The 14,734-nt window shown below is 54.4% G+C and overlaps 2 protein-coding genes across 5 annotated transcripts; both read left to right on the forward strand.

Moving 5' to 3' along the window:
• Nucleotides 1–1,096: 1,096 nt before the first annotated feature.
• On the forward strand, nt 1,097–5,110 carry FXYD1 (FXYD domain containing ion transport regulator 1). 4 transcript variants are annotated; one of them, XM_003796110.3, is made up of 8 exons: nt 1,097–1,203; nt 2,347–2,411; nt 2,872–2,907; nt 3,436–3,510; nt 3,642–3,678; nt 4,565–4,614; nt 4,795–4,846; nt 4,974–5,110. In XM_003796110.3, the coding sequence occupies exons 2-7, from the start codon at nt 2,351–2,353 to the stop codon at nt 4,815–4,817; spliced, it is 282 nt and encodes a 93-aa protein (XP_003796158.1). In that variant the 5' UTR covers nt 1,097–1,203; nt 2,347–2,350; the 3' UTR covers nt 4,818–4,846; nt 4,974–5,110. The 4 variants fall into 4 exon arrangements, with proteins under 4 accessions (XP_003796158.1, XP_012664642.1, XP_012664641.1 ...); XM_012809188.2 differs by lacking the exon at nt 1,097–1,203 and adding an exon at nt 1,426–1,511; XM_012809187.2 differs by lacking the exon at nt 1,097–1,203 and adding an exon at nt 1,821–2,106.
• A 210-nt stretch (nt 5,111–5,320) lies between these two features.
• FXYD7 (FXYD domain containing ion transport regulator 7) lies at nt 5,321–14,369 on the forward strand. The gene is made up of 6 exons (XM_003796117.2): nt 5,321–5,429; nt 10,134–10,163; nt 12,162–12,236; nt 12,351–12,393; nt 12,551–12,591; nt 13,966–14,369. The coding sequence occupies exons 1-6, from the start codon at nt 5,399–5,401 to the stop codon at nt 13,986–13,988; spliced, it is 243 nt and encodes an 80-aa protein (XP_003796165.1). The 5' UTR covers nt 5,321–5,398; the 3' UTR covers nt 13,989–14,369.
• The last annotated feature ends 365 nt before the right edge of the window (nt 14,370–14,734 follow it).

Raw genomic sequence — 14,734 nt, forward strand, 5'->3', positions numbered from 1 at the left:
CCATGCCTGTCACTGGCCTGCCCTGAAGATGCCTGGATGTGTTGTCCCCTGGTGGTCACAGAGCCCGCATGAGCTTGGGGAAAGAAACATTTGGCGCTAAACACATGCCCATGATTTTGGAGTGTTTGAACACACAAGCGTGTCAGCCTGTCTGTAACAGGGTGGCCAGCTGGGTGCCTGTCTGCCTGTGCATGTGGGTGAGAACATGTGTGCCTCTGTCTTGGTGGCTCTGTGTAAGGACAGCTGGTTGCATGGCAGTGTCCTTGACACTGTTTTGCTCGTGTCTGCTTCTCTGGGTGCCCATGGAAATGTGTGTACACAAGTTTGTTGGCCTTTATACTTTTGAGGTTGTATAAGAGTGCGAGTGTATTGTTGAATGTATTTATGTGGTGTGTGTGTATGCGTTGGTGTGTTTCTGTATGGCCATTTGTGAGTGTGTTTTCTGGATCTGTGTGACTGTGTGGACAGTTGTGTGGCTGTGTTTCTATGTGCCTACGTGGGCGTCCATCTGAATGAATGTGTGTGTGTGTGTGTGTGTATATACACAACAGTTTGTCTCAGTGTTTTCTGGCTAGTATTCGAGGTGCTGGCTGTGCGTCCAGACCTTTAGGTTTCTCTGTGGGTGTGTTATTCTCAGTGTGTGTCTGCCTCTGTGTGGGTGTGCACATACACATATCTGTTTTTGTGCCCATGTTTCTGAGTCCTTGGGTTTCTCTGTGTATGTGTGGTATGCATCACTCAAGGGACCCACCTGACCGGAATAGACGGTACCCCCTACAGCACACTGGGATTGAGGGTCAGTGAGCTCCTAGCACTCAGGCTGGGTGACCCCAGGCTCCAGTTGGGCCGATTCCCAGGGAGTAATGCGCACATGTGTGTGTATGTGAGACTGTGTCTGAAATTCCGTCCTCCGCCGTGTACCCTGCCTTTCCTGCACTGTTGCCTGCTGTTCCTCCATCTGCCCTGAGAGAGTTAACCCAGCGGGCCAGGGCGGTCTGGGCTGGGGGCCGCCCCCTGGCCCCCCTCCAGCCCCGGCTCCAGTTACAGCTGCTGTTGGGGAGGGCCAGGGTGGGGTGGGGCTGGGAGGGGAGCCTGCTGGGGGCGGTGCATCTAGCTCTAGGCCAGGGGGTCCAAAGTGCTCAGCCCCCGGGGCACAGCAGGACATTTGGGGGCCTTCTTTCCGCAGGGGACAGACTGACTGGGGTGAGCACCCCCCTCCAGCCCTCCCCTCCAGGCTTCACCCCTGGCCTGGCCAGGCTGCCTATTTTGGGAGCAGGAGTGGCCAGCCCGTGGCTTCCCAGGCAGGCCTGACCCAAGAGGGAGGGAGAGTGGTTGGGACGCTGGGGTTCCGCAGGGGTGGGGTGTGGGCTGTAGGTGCGACTCCTCCCTTCCCCGCTGCTGTGTGTGCACTCTGGCTGGCTGTGCTGTTTGGACACACACGTGTGTAGATCTGGTTGCATCACTGTTTGGGGGCACCCGAGGCCCAGATGAGGAGAACGGTGTGCTTGATGGTGCGTCCACCTTCCCACCCAGCCCAGTCCCACCAGAAGTGTTGTCTCATTTCCATTCCAGTCCTGTGGGGTGTGTGTGTGTGTGTGTGTGTGTGTGTACTCATCCCGGCCTTGGCATCTGTCTTCTGTCTCTCAGGCTAACTAGCCTAGGCCCCATGCCACTGGCCGGGTGTTGTCAGGTTGTGAAAGATGTCACCCAGAGTCTGGTGGGGCGGAAGGATTGTTTTCTCTTTTCTCATTGCTTCCCGGAGAGGAAAAGGGGTGGCCTTTCCCACAGGGGCAGCCTGTGGCAATGTGGCAGCCGGACCTCGCCCCATAGGACCGTTCCTGACCCCCGAGTGGGGGAAGGCAGGCTGTTGCCATGGTGGCCTGAGTGAGACGAATTCCTCCAGGGTGAAGTGGGAGATATTTATACCCAGGGTCAGGCCTGGAGCAGGCGGGCAGCCGAGGGCAGGAGAGCTGGGATTTCACGGGATACAGCAAGGCTGGGGCTGCAGTGTACAAGCAGGTGGGACTTGGGCGTGTCACACTGTCTTCCTCAGTGTCTGTCTCTTCTCTGCCGGTGTGAGGCGCCACCCTGCTCTCCTCTGTGAGGGTAGGTTTCAGGAAGTTGGGCCTGCTGTGCCCCTGCCCTTCCCCCACTTTGTAGATTGTTTTGGTGACGCCATGTCCTCATGAAGCTTGGGGTACCCTTGTTTCTCTGGGCAACCAAGCTAGTTGACTAGTGCTTTTGTGATTAAGTTCCTGGACTGTCTCTGACTTATTCCCTTGGGTTCAGGACTTAATGGTGGGGAGAAGGAGGGGACACATTTCCTGACCTTCCGTGTCTCCCCAGGATAATGGCGTCCCTTGGCCACATCTTGGTTCTCTGTGTGGGTCTTCTTGCCACAGCTGATGCAGGTGAGTCTAGGGGAGGCAGCCCACTATGCACCTCAACTCCAAGGATGACAGGGGTAGGGAGACCTCATGAAGGAACCCAACCCACACTGTTGGGGTCAGTTGGGGTACCAGGAAATTGAGGGGCTCCACATGGCAGGGATTTAAGGGTCTGGCCACAGGCAGGGATTTAGGGGAGGGGAGATGTCAGGCAAAGTTGGGGGTGGGATGAAGTCTTCCCAACTGGACAATGGAATCAGACAGCCTGCAGTTAGAGAGCTGGGGCAGTTAGGGGCCCCCTGCCCACCCCACCCCCCGCCCTGAAAGTGCCTCTGGGGCAGGATGGATCCACAGAGGGTGGGCAGCATACCTAGACAGCCCCCAAACTCAGCCCAGGAAAGCAGAGCCCTGGAAGAATGTTTTATGCCCCTCCCTGCCCAGGGCCCCAGGAAGCATTTGACCCCTGATTTCTCTCTCTTTCCAGAAAATCCAAAGAAGGAACATGACCCATTCACCTATGGTGAGGGGCGTCTGGGGAGGGTTTGGGTCTGACTGCCCTTCCCTATTTCTTCCCTCTTTCTCCCACTCTCTCTCTTTTTTCTCTCTCCACCCCTCACCATTTATTCTCTGTCATTCTCCTTCTCTCTCTTGCTGTCTCTCACTGTGTCTAGTCTGTTTCTCTCCTTCTCTCACTCCCTGTCTCTCTGGTTGAGCCCTCATGGGTTCTCTCTGTCTTTCCCTGGGATCTCTCAGTATCTCAGGGCCCATCCTCCCTGGGCTCCTGTCTTTTCTCCCCTCCTCATCTCCCTTCTCCTCCCCACACTCCACCCCTGCTCCCTGCCCAGCTCCCTTCTCTCCTCGCTTTCCTGGGCATCCTTCTCCTCCCTGTGGTCCTCCTCCCCTTTAGGTTTCTCTGAGTATGTATGGTTTCTCCTCTCATATCTGCTGCCCCTCATCTTCTTCCTTCCCTCCTCCTCCCTGCCCCTCTGCTCCCATTGTACCCCTCTCCTCTCCTCCCTACCCTCACCCTGCTTCCTGCCGTCCGCAGACTACCGCTCCCTGCGCATCGGAGGCCTCACCATCGCTGGGATCCTCTTCATCCTGGGCATCCTTATCGTGCTCAGTGAGTGCCCCCACCCGGCCCCCGGCCCCGCCCCGGCTACGCCCAGCCACGCCCCCCGCGAGGCGTGCTGGAGCGAGAGCGCCCCGCAGCGCCAGCCGGTGGAGTCTCAGCCTTTCTCTCCTCGCCCACAGGCAAAAGATGCCGGTGCAAATTCAACCAGCAGCAGAAGTAAGAGGCCTTTCTCCGCCTTGGGTGCCTACTAAGCTCTAGAAGGGCGCAGGGTGGGGTGGGTGAGGCGGGAAGTCCACCCCATCCTCGGTCAGATCCCCTGCAGCGAATCTGTATTAAGCACCTACTGTGTGCCAAGGCCCACAGTCCCATGGTCCCTTGGGACCAAGCGATGAAAACAACTCCCACCCTCCCTGGCCGAGCTCCCAGTCCAGTGGGGGCGGTGGCCGTGGGTTCTGACAGCTCCACAGATAGAAAATCACAAAGCGTGATAACACAAAGTGCCGGAAAGAAAGGGCCGCGGTGAAATGAGATCACCTCACACTGGCGGCCCAGTTTAGCTTGGAGTCCTGTTCCTGGCGCTTTGATTCAGCTTTAAATAAAAATTTAAAAGCACAGCAGTGTATGGATACCTTCGCCATGCTAAAGAAGTACAGATATTATAAGTAACAGCTAATATTTATTGAGTGTGTACCACGTGTCACACACTGTTTCATCATGTGTTAGGTCTCTGTGAGGGAGGTGCTGTTATTAACCCCATTTTACAGTTGAGGAAACTGAGGCACGGGGAGGTAAAGTCGCTTTGCCCAAGATCACTCAACTGGAAGATGGGAGTTCTGGGTTTCCCACCCCGTCATCTGGTGGCAGCCTGCCAGATTCCTTTGATCCTCCCTCCCCCCAACTTCAGGTCCCATCCCCCACCTCGGCGGAGGTACTCACTGTTCACCTGCTGCGCATTTAAACTGTCCCTGGGTGCTCCTCATTTCCGACCCTGAGCCTGCTCCTCCCACACCGGTCTGGGAAATGAGGCCTGTATAGGGTGTTTCCTGGAAGGGCCGCCTCTCCCCTTTTCCATCCCCAATTCCCTCTGCCTCTGCCTTCCCAGGACTGGGGAACCTGATGAAGAGGAGGGAACTTTCCGCAGCTCCATCCGCCGTGAGTTTGGGGAGACTGTGGGTATTTGGGGAAGAAGGCTAGTTCCAAGGACTCCTTTCCTGGCCCGCCCCGGACACGTTGAGGGAGGGGCTTGATCTGGGAGTTGCCCCGCCGCGGTCCTCCCTCCGTGGGAGCGGAGGATGCCCCTTCTGACACCCGATCTCTTTGTGTGCCCCTCAGGTCTGTCCAGCCGCAGGCGGTAGAAACACCTGGCGCGCTGGAACTCTGCCAGGTCCTGCAGCTCTGACTAGGCGGGGGGAGGGGGCGAGAGTGGAGGAGGGGCCGGGTGCCAGGGAGGGAGGGCGGCGAGGAGGGGGGCTGGAGGTCCCTCCTTGCCTCTCACCCTTTTCACCCCACAGGAGTCCCTTGGCACCTGACGCCTCCCACCCACCACCTGCGCGCCCACCGCCAAGTCCACCGCCTCCTTCCCCAGCTATGCCGGCACAGACTCCTCACGCCGCCCAGACTTCCAATAAAACGTGCTTTTCTCCCTTGACAGCGCTTTGTTGATCTGTTGGTCCCTCTGCGGGAAAGCTTGGGCGCCCCTTGGCCCCGGCAGGGGGCGCCCCCACCCTTGGGGAAGGGGCGGGGACGACAGCAGTGGGCGGGGGCGGGGGCGGGGGTGGCCTGGACGGGGGCGGGCTCCCCGAGCCCCCATTGGCTACAGGCCCCCCCAACACCAGGGCTCCCCCCATTCCCCCCCCACATCAGTCCATCCTGCTTCCAGCTGCTGCAGCGCGCCTTAACCGCCTCAGCATCCAGCAGCCCCCTGCTCTGGTCCAGCATGGCGACCCCGACCCAGACCCCCACAAAGGGTGAGCATCACTTGGGGAGGCGGTGCTGGGAGGTTGCGGGATCTGAGAGCTTAGAGTCACCTGGGGAGGGGGTGCAGGGGGGCTCCTGGATCTGAGATCTTAGGAGAGATGGTGTGGGGGCGATTCCAGTATTGGTAAGGGAGGGGAGTGGAGAGGTGATCTCAGCTCTTCCCTGGGAGGAAGTACCCCTGAGGTTCCTCTGGGTCTCATGGGCACTCTCTGCCTGACCGTGTCCTCCCTATGTGGGACCCGCGGTTAGAGAGTGGCAGTCCCGGGAGAAAGGATGCTCGGACAGGTCGCTATGGCAACCGGGTGGCTGGTCCAGCATAGCGATGGTAGCATAGAGAGAGATGGGCTTCCATGGTGGGAGCGGGTGGGTCTGCGGCCACAGAGGTTCTGGAAGATATCAGGGTCTCTGCGGTGGGCAAGGGAGTGTGTGGGGGGGTCCCTATCCCTTTTCTTTCCAGCGGTGTCTCCTATGGTGGATGTGTCCTGAAACCCCTGACAGGCAAGGAGAGCTGGTTGGGGGGAGGGCAAGAGAGAGAGATTGAGAGACCGTGAAAGAGATAGAGAAAGACCAAGAGACACAGATGATTCAGAGTCAGAGACACAAAGACCCAGAAAAACAGAAAGACTCAGAGAGATTCAGAGTGAGTGGATGGGAGAGGCAGAGAGCAGGAGACAGAGATGCAGAGAGAGAAAATCAGAGACAGAGAGAGACTCAGAGATAGAGGGATTAAGACCATTATGGGGAAGGATGCAGAGAGAAAAAGACAGAGGAAGGGAGAGAGGAATAGCAGGGGGGCAGCCTGGGGTGGGGCCCACACCACTGCAGTGAACCTTCATGGGTGGCACTGGGTGGCAGGACCCTCCTTCCCAGCCTACATCCAGTGATGTTTTCCAGTTCTGGAGGTGCACTTGGGTATACACATAGGTGTCCTCCCCACCCCCATGCAGCCACACACAGATTTATATTTCACACCCCTTAACCCAGTTATGCACCCACTTAATCACTCACTCCCGTTCTTGTGCCCTAACAGCCCTTTTGGCTGAACCTGCTTCTGCAGCAGGGCAGGAATAAAATGCTTTAATGGGGGGGGGGTGCGTGGCCAGGGTTTCCAGCACTGGGGGCAGGGCCAGGGCATAGGCTGGGGTGTTGAGGAGCCCCTGGAAGCGAAGAGAACCTCAACCCCACTTCTATCTCTCTTCCCCTTCCCCCTTTCCCAGTAGCCAGGGGCTGCTGCACTGAGCCATATCTGCAGAATCCAAAGCAGGGCGGGGTGGGGGGGCTGCAGAGGCTGGAAGCCACCCTAGGGAGAGGGGGCAGGGCTGAGGCAGCAGGCCTGGCCGGGGCCCAGGGCTTCTTTTCGCAGAGGTGGTGGTTAGCAGGATCGATGGCAGCAGACGGGCAGAGGTGGAAGGGCAGACTCCTTACCCCCCCTCCCTGCTTTGCTCCCCCCCTTCTCCTAGTCACAGCATGAGAGGGGGACCGCAGGTCTTGGGAAATCCCGGGGGAGGAAAAGCATGTTGTACGTTGTCGCAAGCTGCTTAAGGAAACTAATTAATGAATTGTTGGGGAGTGGAGGGGAAGGAGGTGAGGCTCTCTCCCCACCTCTGCCAGAGAACAGGAGGGAGAATGGAGGGCCAATGAAAAGGGGTTCATTAGTTCAACTGTGCCTGCGTCCCTGAGCCTGAGATGGACCCTAAGCTTGGCCAGAAGCCAGTCCTGCAGGGGCGACAACAGGAGGTGAAGAAGGAGGAGAGGGGGCTGAATTTGGGCACAGAGTTAGAAACCCAAGCCTCACACAGGACCTCAGCCAGCCCGGGGTGCCTGGACCCATCACCTCTCTTCACCTCTCAAGATACCCCGGTTGCCACAGCAACCACCTCCTTCCTGATCTCTCCTTGGCTACGGGCCAGGAGTAAGGCACATTCCTTTTCCTGCCTCCTGGCTCCACCCCTTAGCCCAGCCTCACCCTGAGGACCCAGATTGCTGGGGCAGCAGGGACCAGAAGAGGATCTTCTGCATGAAACACTGGGCACCCAGGAGGGAAGCAAAGAGGATCTGGGACAAGTGCTCACCCAGTGGGTTCCTGGTAACTTCGGGGGAGGGAGGGCGTGTGGAAAACCAAGAGGCAAGAGGCTGCATCCAAGCTGTAGCAGTTGGGTTATCTCATTTCTGCCTCGTGTCCATTCAGTTATTCATTCCAGAAAAGTGGAGAGCCTTTCCCAGGTATCAGGATGAACAGCAGAGATGAATCAAACAAGTTTATCTGCTATCTGGAGACAGAGCACGAGTAACTCTACAATTTTTCCCTATTTTGAAGCTTTTGAGTTTCACTTTTATGATTTTGGTCCTATTCAAATGTTCCCTACCCTACCATTTAACACTTTTTTTCCTTCAAGGGATTAGCTTTTTTTTTTTTTTTTTTTTTTTTTTTGACAGAGCCTCAAGCTGTCCCCCTGGGTAGAGTGCCGTGGCATTACAGCTCACAGCAACCTCCAACTCCTGGGCTCAAGCGAGTCTCCTGCCTCTGCCTCCCAAGTAGCTGGGACCACAGGCGCCCGCCACAATGCCCAGCTATTTTTTGGTTGCAGCCGTCGTTGTTGTTTTGGTGGGTCCGGGCTGGGGATTTGAACCCGCCACCTTAGGTGTACGTGGCTGGCACCTTAGCCGGTTGAGCTATAGGCGCCGAGCCAAGGGATTAGCTTTTTAAAAACTTAATTAGCTTTATTTTGTATCATCACCACAAATGGAAAGTTAGTCTTTTTTTTTTTTTTGCCTTAAATCAAAATCAAACAGAAATAATCTTAAGCAAGTGACTGTCCCTTTCTAAGTCCAGTGTCCCCCTTTCCTGAAATGGGGGTGAAGATAGCACCTGTATCAGAGAGTTGCGGTGAAGAATAAATGTGTTGATGTTTTTAAATTGCTGCCGGGCGTGGGGCTGTGCTATCCATTGTTGGCTGGGAAAACAAATAAAAGGGAAAACCAAGTAATGTCACAAACTTACATAGTGTGTGAATCAGTGCTAATCAAGGTGGCCTCAGGGCCACCTTATTGGTCAGTTTAGGCTACCCAGCATATTCTGTAGTAACAAACAGTACCAGAAGTCCAATAGCTTATGATAAGTAGGGTTCACTTCTCACTTATGCTACATACATGTCCATCACAGGTTGACTGGTTACTAAAGAAAAGCAGTCACCATCTTGAACATTTAGGTCACCAGACCAGAGGCAAAAGAGAGCTCTTTCTTTAAAAACTTTTTTAATTGTTAAAAAAAAATTTTTTTTAGAGAGGAGCATTTTCATTTCATTTTCTTTCTTTTCCTTTTTCTTTCTTTCTTTCTTTTTTTTTTTTTTTGAGAATGAGTCTCATTCTGTTGCCCTGGGTTAAGTGCCATGGCGTCATAGCTTACAGCAACCTCATATTCTTGGGCTTGAGCAATTGATTCTCCTATGTCAGCCTCCCAAGCAGCTAGGACTACAGGTGCCCACCACCACACCTGGCTAGTTTTTCTATTTTCAGTAGTGACATGATCTCACTTTTGCTCAGGATGTTCTTGAACTCCTGACCTCAAGCTATCCACCTGCCTCGGCCTTCCAGAGTGCTTGGATTATAGACGTGAGCCACCTCACCCAGCCAAAAGAGATCTCTTGCACAGGCACTTATATGCTCTAGACTGGAAGTGACAGTGACATTTTCACCCACAATTCTTTGACCAAAATTAGTCACATGATCCCACTTAAGCTTAGGAAGCCATCCTTTCCTGAGTTTGGAAGGAGGAAGAAAAACATTAAGGATGATACCTTGCATTACCTTGCATTACCCTGGCACCCCAGACCCCTTCCCTGAGTTGCAGACACTCCATAGCATTCTGCTTTGGAGAAGGCCAAGTGTAACCATCAGAGGAATTAGTCAGGAGGATGGATGTTCTGCGCTCTCCTGAAGGGAAATATGGTTAAGGGCAGGAAGGTGGGAAGTTGGGAAAAGTAGATCCACAGACACGTACACGTTTTATCTACACATTAACATTTCTGAAATTGCGGTGAGACTTGGGTGTGTTTCATGTGGTAGAGTTTTATGGGCATGCATGCACACACACACACATACACACACAGGAAATGCTATTACAAAATGAATTTTGAATCTTAAAATGATATCTTAAAAATATAGTGATAATAGGATAGGAACCAGCATGGCTTCCCTGTACTGGATTTGTTGGCAGGGCCACTGGATGAGAGCAGTGACCACAGCACCTGCCTGAGGGAGCTCTGAGGTGATGAGAAGTTTTAGGGAGCAATCAGGGGAAGCTGATACATTCAGTGGTCCACCAGTGGGACTGGGGTCTGTTAACCTCTTGACAACATATGCCAAGTGTGTGTGGGTGTGTGTATGAGAGAATATGCTTGCATCAGACCTCCACAGGGGTCTAGGACGAGGACTGCCAGGTACAGTTGGATAAGTTGTGCACTGCCTATAAGACAGGACTGATTGACAGTGTAGGTAGGGGCCGGAATCCAGCTGATGTTGCACTCTTCAGGCCTTGTGTCCTGCCACGAGGCTGTATCTCCAGGACCCAGAGTCACCTTATCTGATTTCTGCAAAGAAACTATTGGTTTGGTGGCCCTATATGTATCTTCAAAAAGGCTTAGAAAACCATGGTTGAATTTTCTCTTTCTCTCTCTCTCTCTGCCTCCTCAAAGCTCCTGAGGAACCTGACCCATTTTATTATGGTGAGTGTTGAATTTGGGGATAGAGCTACCTTGGGGCTGGATGGAGGGGTGGCACAGGTCCCCACAGGTCACTGCTGAAGTGGCTTCAGCTATGGTCACTTGATATGTGGTTTTGGCCACTGGCCATGGGGCCACATGGGATATAGTGCACATCAGCTGGGTTCATGGAGGGCTGGGGCAGGGGTGGACTCACACTCTCTCTGAGCCCCCTTCAGCCCTCACCAGGGCTCTGGGCTGGTACCTTGGAGTCATCAGAGAAGCAAACAAGGGGAAGCCTTAAGAGCAATGACTCAAAGGCCTGGCTGCCTGGATTTGAATCCCACCTTACCCACTCATTAGCTGTGTGGCCTTGAGCAATTGACTTTACCTCTCTGGGCCCTTGTAAACAAGGCATAGTAATAGTTCCTGCTTATGAAGACTGGGAAAGATTTACCCGGATGGTACCATTAAGTCATCTTCATGGTATTGAAGCTCAGAGAAGTTTCTCCAGGTCTGGTGGATCTGATCCCAGTTTCCCCTCTAAATACCCGCCTATCACTCCCTCAACCCTTCACTCATCCATATTGTTCCTCTTGTGTGTCAATTTCTTTTCCATCTTAGGGTCTTTGCTGTTGCTTCTCCCTATCTCTTTACATAGCAAGCTCAGACCGAATATTGGCTGCTCTGCCAGGAGAGGCCCTCCTTGAGCCCCTGGCATCACAATATGGAGGTCAACTCATTGAGGGCAGAGACCCAAACCATTGTGGGAAGAGTAGGTGGTCCATAAATTCACATTTTAACGAATATTACTGAGCCCCTGCCAAGTAGTTCAGCAAGACAGGCAAGAATTCTTGGTCGGGCATGGTGGCTCACGCCTGTAATCCTAGTACTCTGGGAGGTCAAGGCAGGTAGATTGCTTGAGCTCATGGGTTCGAGATCAGCCTGAGCAAGAGAAAGACCCCCCATCTCTAAAAATAGCCAGGAGTTGTGGTGGGCGCCTATAGTCCCAGCTACTCTGGAGGCTGAGGCAAGAGAACTGCTTGAGCCCAAGACTTTGAGGTTGCTATGAGTTGTGACGCTGCAACCTTCAGGTTCTCTACTGAGGATGACAAAATGAGACTCCTGCCTCAAAAAAAAAAAAAAAATTCCTGCCCTCCTTGGCCCTATAGTCAATGGAAAGGAGACAGATATTCAAGAAAATAAATAGGAAAGTTATATATTAGACAAGAACCTTTTTAGGCAAGAATAGGAAATAAGATTAATTCTTATGAAGAGGCACATAGGAAGAAATGAGATTAGAAAGTGTTATGGAGAGTATGGAAAATTCTAAATAGGACAGCCAGAGAAAGTTTCACTTACATGTGCATGAAGCCCAAGATGATGTTGGAAGGAGCCATGTGGAGATTTGGAGGAAGAGCTTTCAGGCAGAGGGAACAGTATGTGCAAAGGCCCTGGGGTAGGACAAAGCCTGATGTGCTCCAGGAACATCAGGGAGGCCAGTGTAGCTGGAGCAGAGGACTGACAAGAAATGGAGTGGGAAAGGTCTGAGGAAGAAGAGGGACAAGATCACACAGGGTCTTGGGGGCCATGGAGAGGACATTTTGGCTTTTGGTGGAGTGCAGTGGAAGTCTGGGGAGGGTTCTGAGATGAGGAGTCCTTGTGGCTGTGGGGGTGGGGGTAGGGGCAGGGCAGCAAGACCACAGTGAAGGCTGGTGTCATATAGCCTTGATGGGTGATAGGACCAGAACAAAGAGGAGACAGTAGAGGGAGATTGTGATAAACACAGCGAGGGTGGAAGAATCTAGAGGGAGAGGGCCGGAGAGGATGGTAGAGGGTAGAGAGTTCAAAAGGAGCTACTGGTGCCCAAGCCCACGCTCTCCATCCTCACATTAGCCCCTGACATGGTCTGCAGCACCCTTGGATTCTGGGCCCCTGGCTGGGCAGCCTAGAGCCAGGACCCGGCTCCGGGTGGGGCTGAGGTGCCAGCCTGGCCTTGATGGCTCTCATCGTCTTCCCCAGACTACAACACGGTGCAGACGGTGGGCATGACTCTGGCTACCATATTGTTCCTGCTGGGCATCCTCATTATCATCAGTAAGTGTGGACCCTTCCTGGATACCCTGGGTGCCTACCACCCCCCTGCTGGCTTGTGCCCATGTCCTTATGTCCTATGTCCTGTGTCCTTGTTCTGTCTCTCTCTCCCAACAGGCAAGAAGGTGAAGTGCAGGAAGGCGGACTCCAGGTCTGAGAGGTCTGGCCATAGTGGGGAGAGGGGGAAAGGTGGGGGTGGCCTGGGCCTGGGGTGCTTCCCTAGCAGAAGGGCCCTGTGGGCCTTTCATGCATTTCCCCCCAAAGCCCATGCCTGATGAATCTCTTTCTTCTTTTCTCTCTCATCTTTGCCTCCACAGTCCAACATGCAAATCCTGTAAGTCGGAACTTCCCTCCTCAGGTGAGAGTGAGAAAGTGTGTGGTTCTGGGAGGATGCGGGGTGGGAGTGGAAAGGGGAATCCTCAACTGGGACAGAGAACTGGGGCCACCAACAGAGGGTGGTGGGACAATTCCACAGGAAGCTGAGGAAGTGTGGCAGAGGAAAGACACTAAACCAGGGAGAGACAGAGGGGGATGTGCTAAAGAGGCCACAGAGATTCTCAGAAACAAATGCAGAAGCCCATAAGGGCAAACTGATTTCCAGAGGAGAAAGCTGTGGAGAGAGGGGCCCTCAGCCGGAGAGGGACTTCTGCCAGTGAGGATGGAGAGAGAGTCCAGCCCAAGGGAAGACGGGGACAGAATGTTTTCCAGCCTTGATGCTTCTGCGGCCAGATCTAGGATGAAATAACCACAGAAAAGGAAGAGAGGGAAGGAAGGCAAGCTGGCTTCTGAATAATTACATCAAAATGACAAAAAGAGAGATGTATAGAATACAGATTTTAAGATTCATGTTGAAAAAGAGAACATATGGGATGTAGGGAGTGCTAGAATGGAGGAGAAAGCTGAGACCCACGGGAGAGGGATGAAGGGTGCAGAGGATGGAGGTGTTGGGGCGAAGATGCAGGAAGGGATGGGGGAGGGCTAAAGAGGGGGAGTGTGGGTGCAGGTGGCTGGAAGGTGTGTGGGAAGATGGAGAGGGATATAGGATGCAGGAGCTGGTGAGCATGTAGATGAAAGATTTTGACTCCTTGGGGGTGTTCATTTTAATTATGTAAAAATATCTTGACCTGTTTTTACTGGAATCGCGTCCTTTCCAGAGACTTTAAAAAATCAGAGATGGGAATCTCTCTGCCTCTTATAAATTCTCATAACCAAAAAAATGGTGGGGGGAGGCGTCTTGGGTTACTCAATAGTTGAGGGAATTTGGTGTTGAATTTCATTTCTTTCGTTTTCTGTTCTTTTAATGAAATTTAAAAACACAAATGGGGCAGGACTCTGACCCCTCCCAGTTGAAGGGTAGTCCTGAGGGGGTGAGAAATGGGGATATATCCCGTTATATCCAAATGTTCGGGATACAGGGTATGGGAAAGAAGTGAGGGTGTAGTAGGAGGTTGGGGGTGCAGAAGGGGAATGGGGATTCTCTTTCTGGCAGGGGACCGCCCCAGAAAAGCCCAGGTTGGGAGTGGGGTCGCCAGCCCCCACAGATGTGTTCCTCTCCATGACGCAGTCATGACTGCAGCCAATAGGTATCCCCTATGGACCAGACACGAGGGTGGGGAGGCCAGACAGCTCCCGGGTGTGGCTTCTAGGAGGATTGGGTATGGAGAGCCCGCGGGCTGTGCGAGGGACGCCGCTTCCACCCTCAGGGCGCTGACACTCCCTCCTCCCCCTCCAGCCCCTGGCGGTGGCGGCGTGTAAAAGCAGCCTTGGGGAACCTCCACTGCTGTCCCTGCCTGAGCGCGGGAGCCTGAGGACCCGGTGGAGGCGGTGGGGACCCCAGCCGTGCGCCGGGGAGCGCTCCCCGAATGGGCCGCCCCACCCACCCCAAGGCTGGAGCCGCTGCACCCCGCCGTCCCTCCCCAGACCCTGGCAATGACGACCCCCGCAAAGAGCCCGTCTGTATCCCAGACCCAGGGACTCAGGCCTCCACTCCTGGGGTCCAGGGGTCCCTCGCGAGCCCCCACAGAACCCCGTGTACCGCTTCCCTGCACCTCCTTGTTTCCGCCCGGAAGATCCGTACCTCTGCCCCCTCGGTGTCCCTGTCTTGAGCTTAATAAATGTGCATTTGGTTTTTCTCCTGTTCTGTCTGTGTGTCCTCATCTGTGGGGACACAGTGGGGGTGGGGCGCAGAGCTGAACTCGGATTGCACCCCTTCTCCTTCTGCCCTCCAGTGTCGGGAGTCGCCTCCTCTTCCACACTCCCAAGTTTCCCTTCCTCTCCCTCCACACCTCCGGATCGGCCCTTTCCCTTCCCTTCCTCCAGCGACCCCGCCGTAGACCCCTCCCCTCTCCCCTGCCCTCCCCAAAGGAGCCCCACCCACCCAAGACCAGCCTGCGGGGTTCCACATCTCCACCCTCCTGCGGGTCGATAGGTGGGGCCCCCGCCTGTCCTTCACCCCTGCCCCCCACGCCCTCAACGTCTCCCCCTCCTGCTCCCACCCCGGG

Source organism: Otolemur garnettii, unplaced genomic scaffold (genome assembly GCF_000181295.1).
Source record: "Otolemur garnettii isolate 467f Iridium unplaced genomic scaffold, OtoGar3 scaffold00100, whole genome shotgun sequence".
NCBI lineage: Eukaryota > Metazoa > Chordata > Mammalia > Primates > Galagidae > Otolemur > Otolemur garnettii.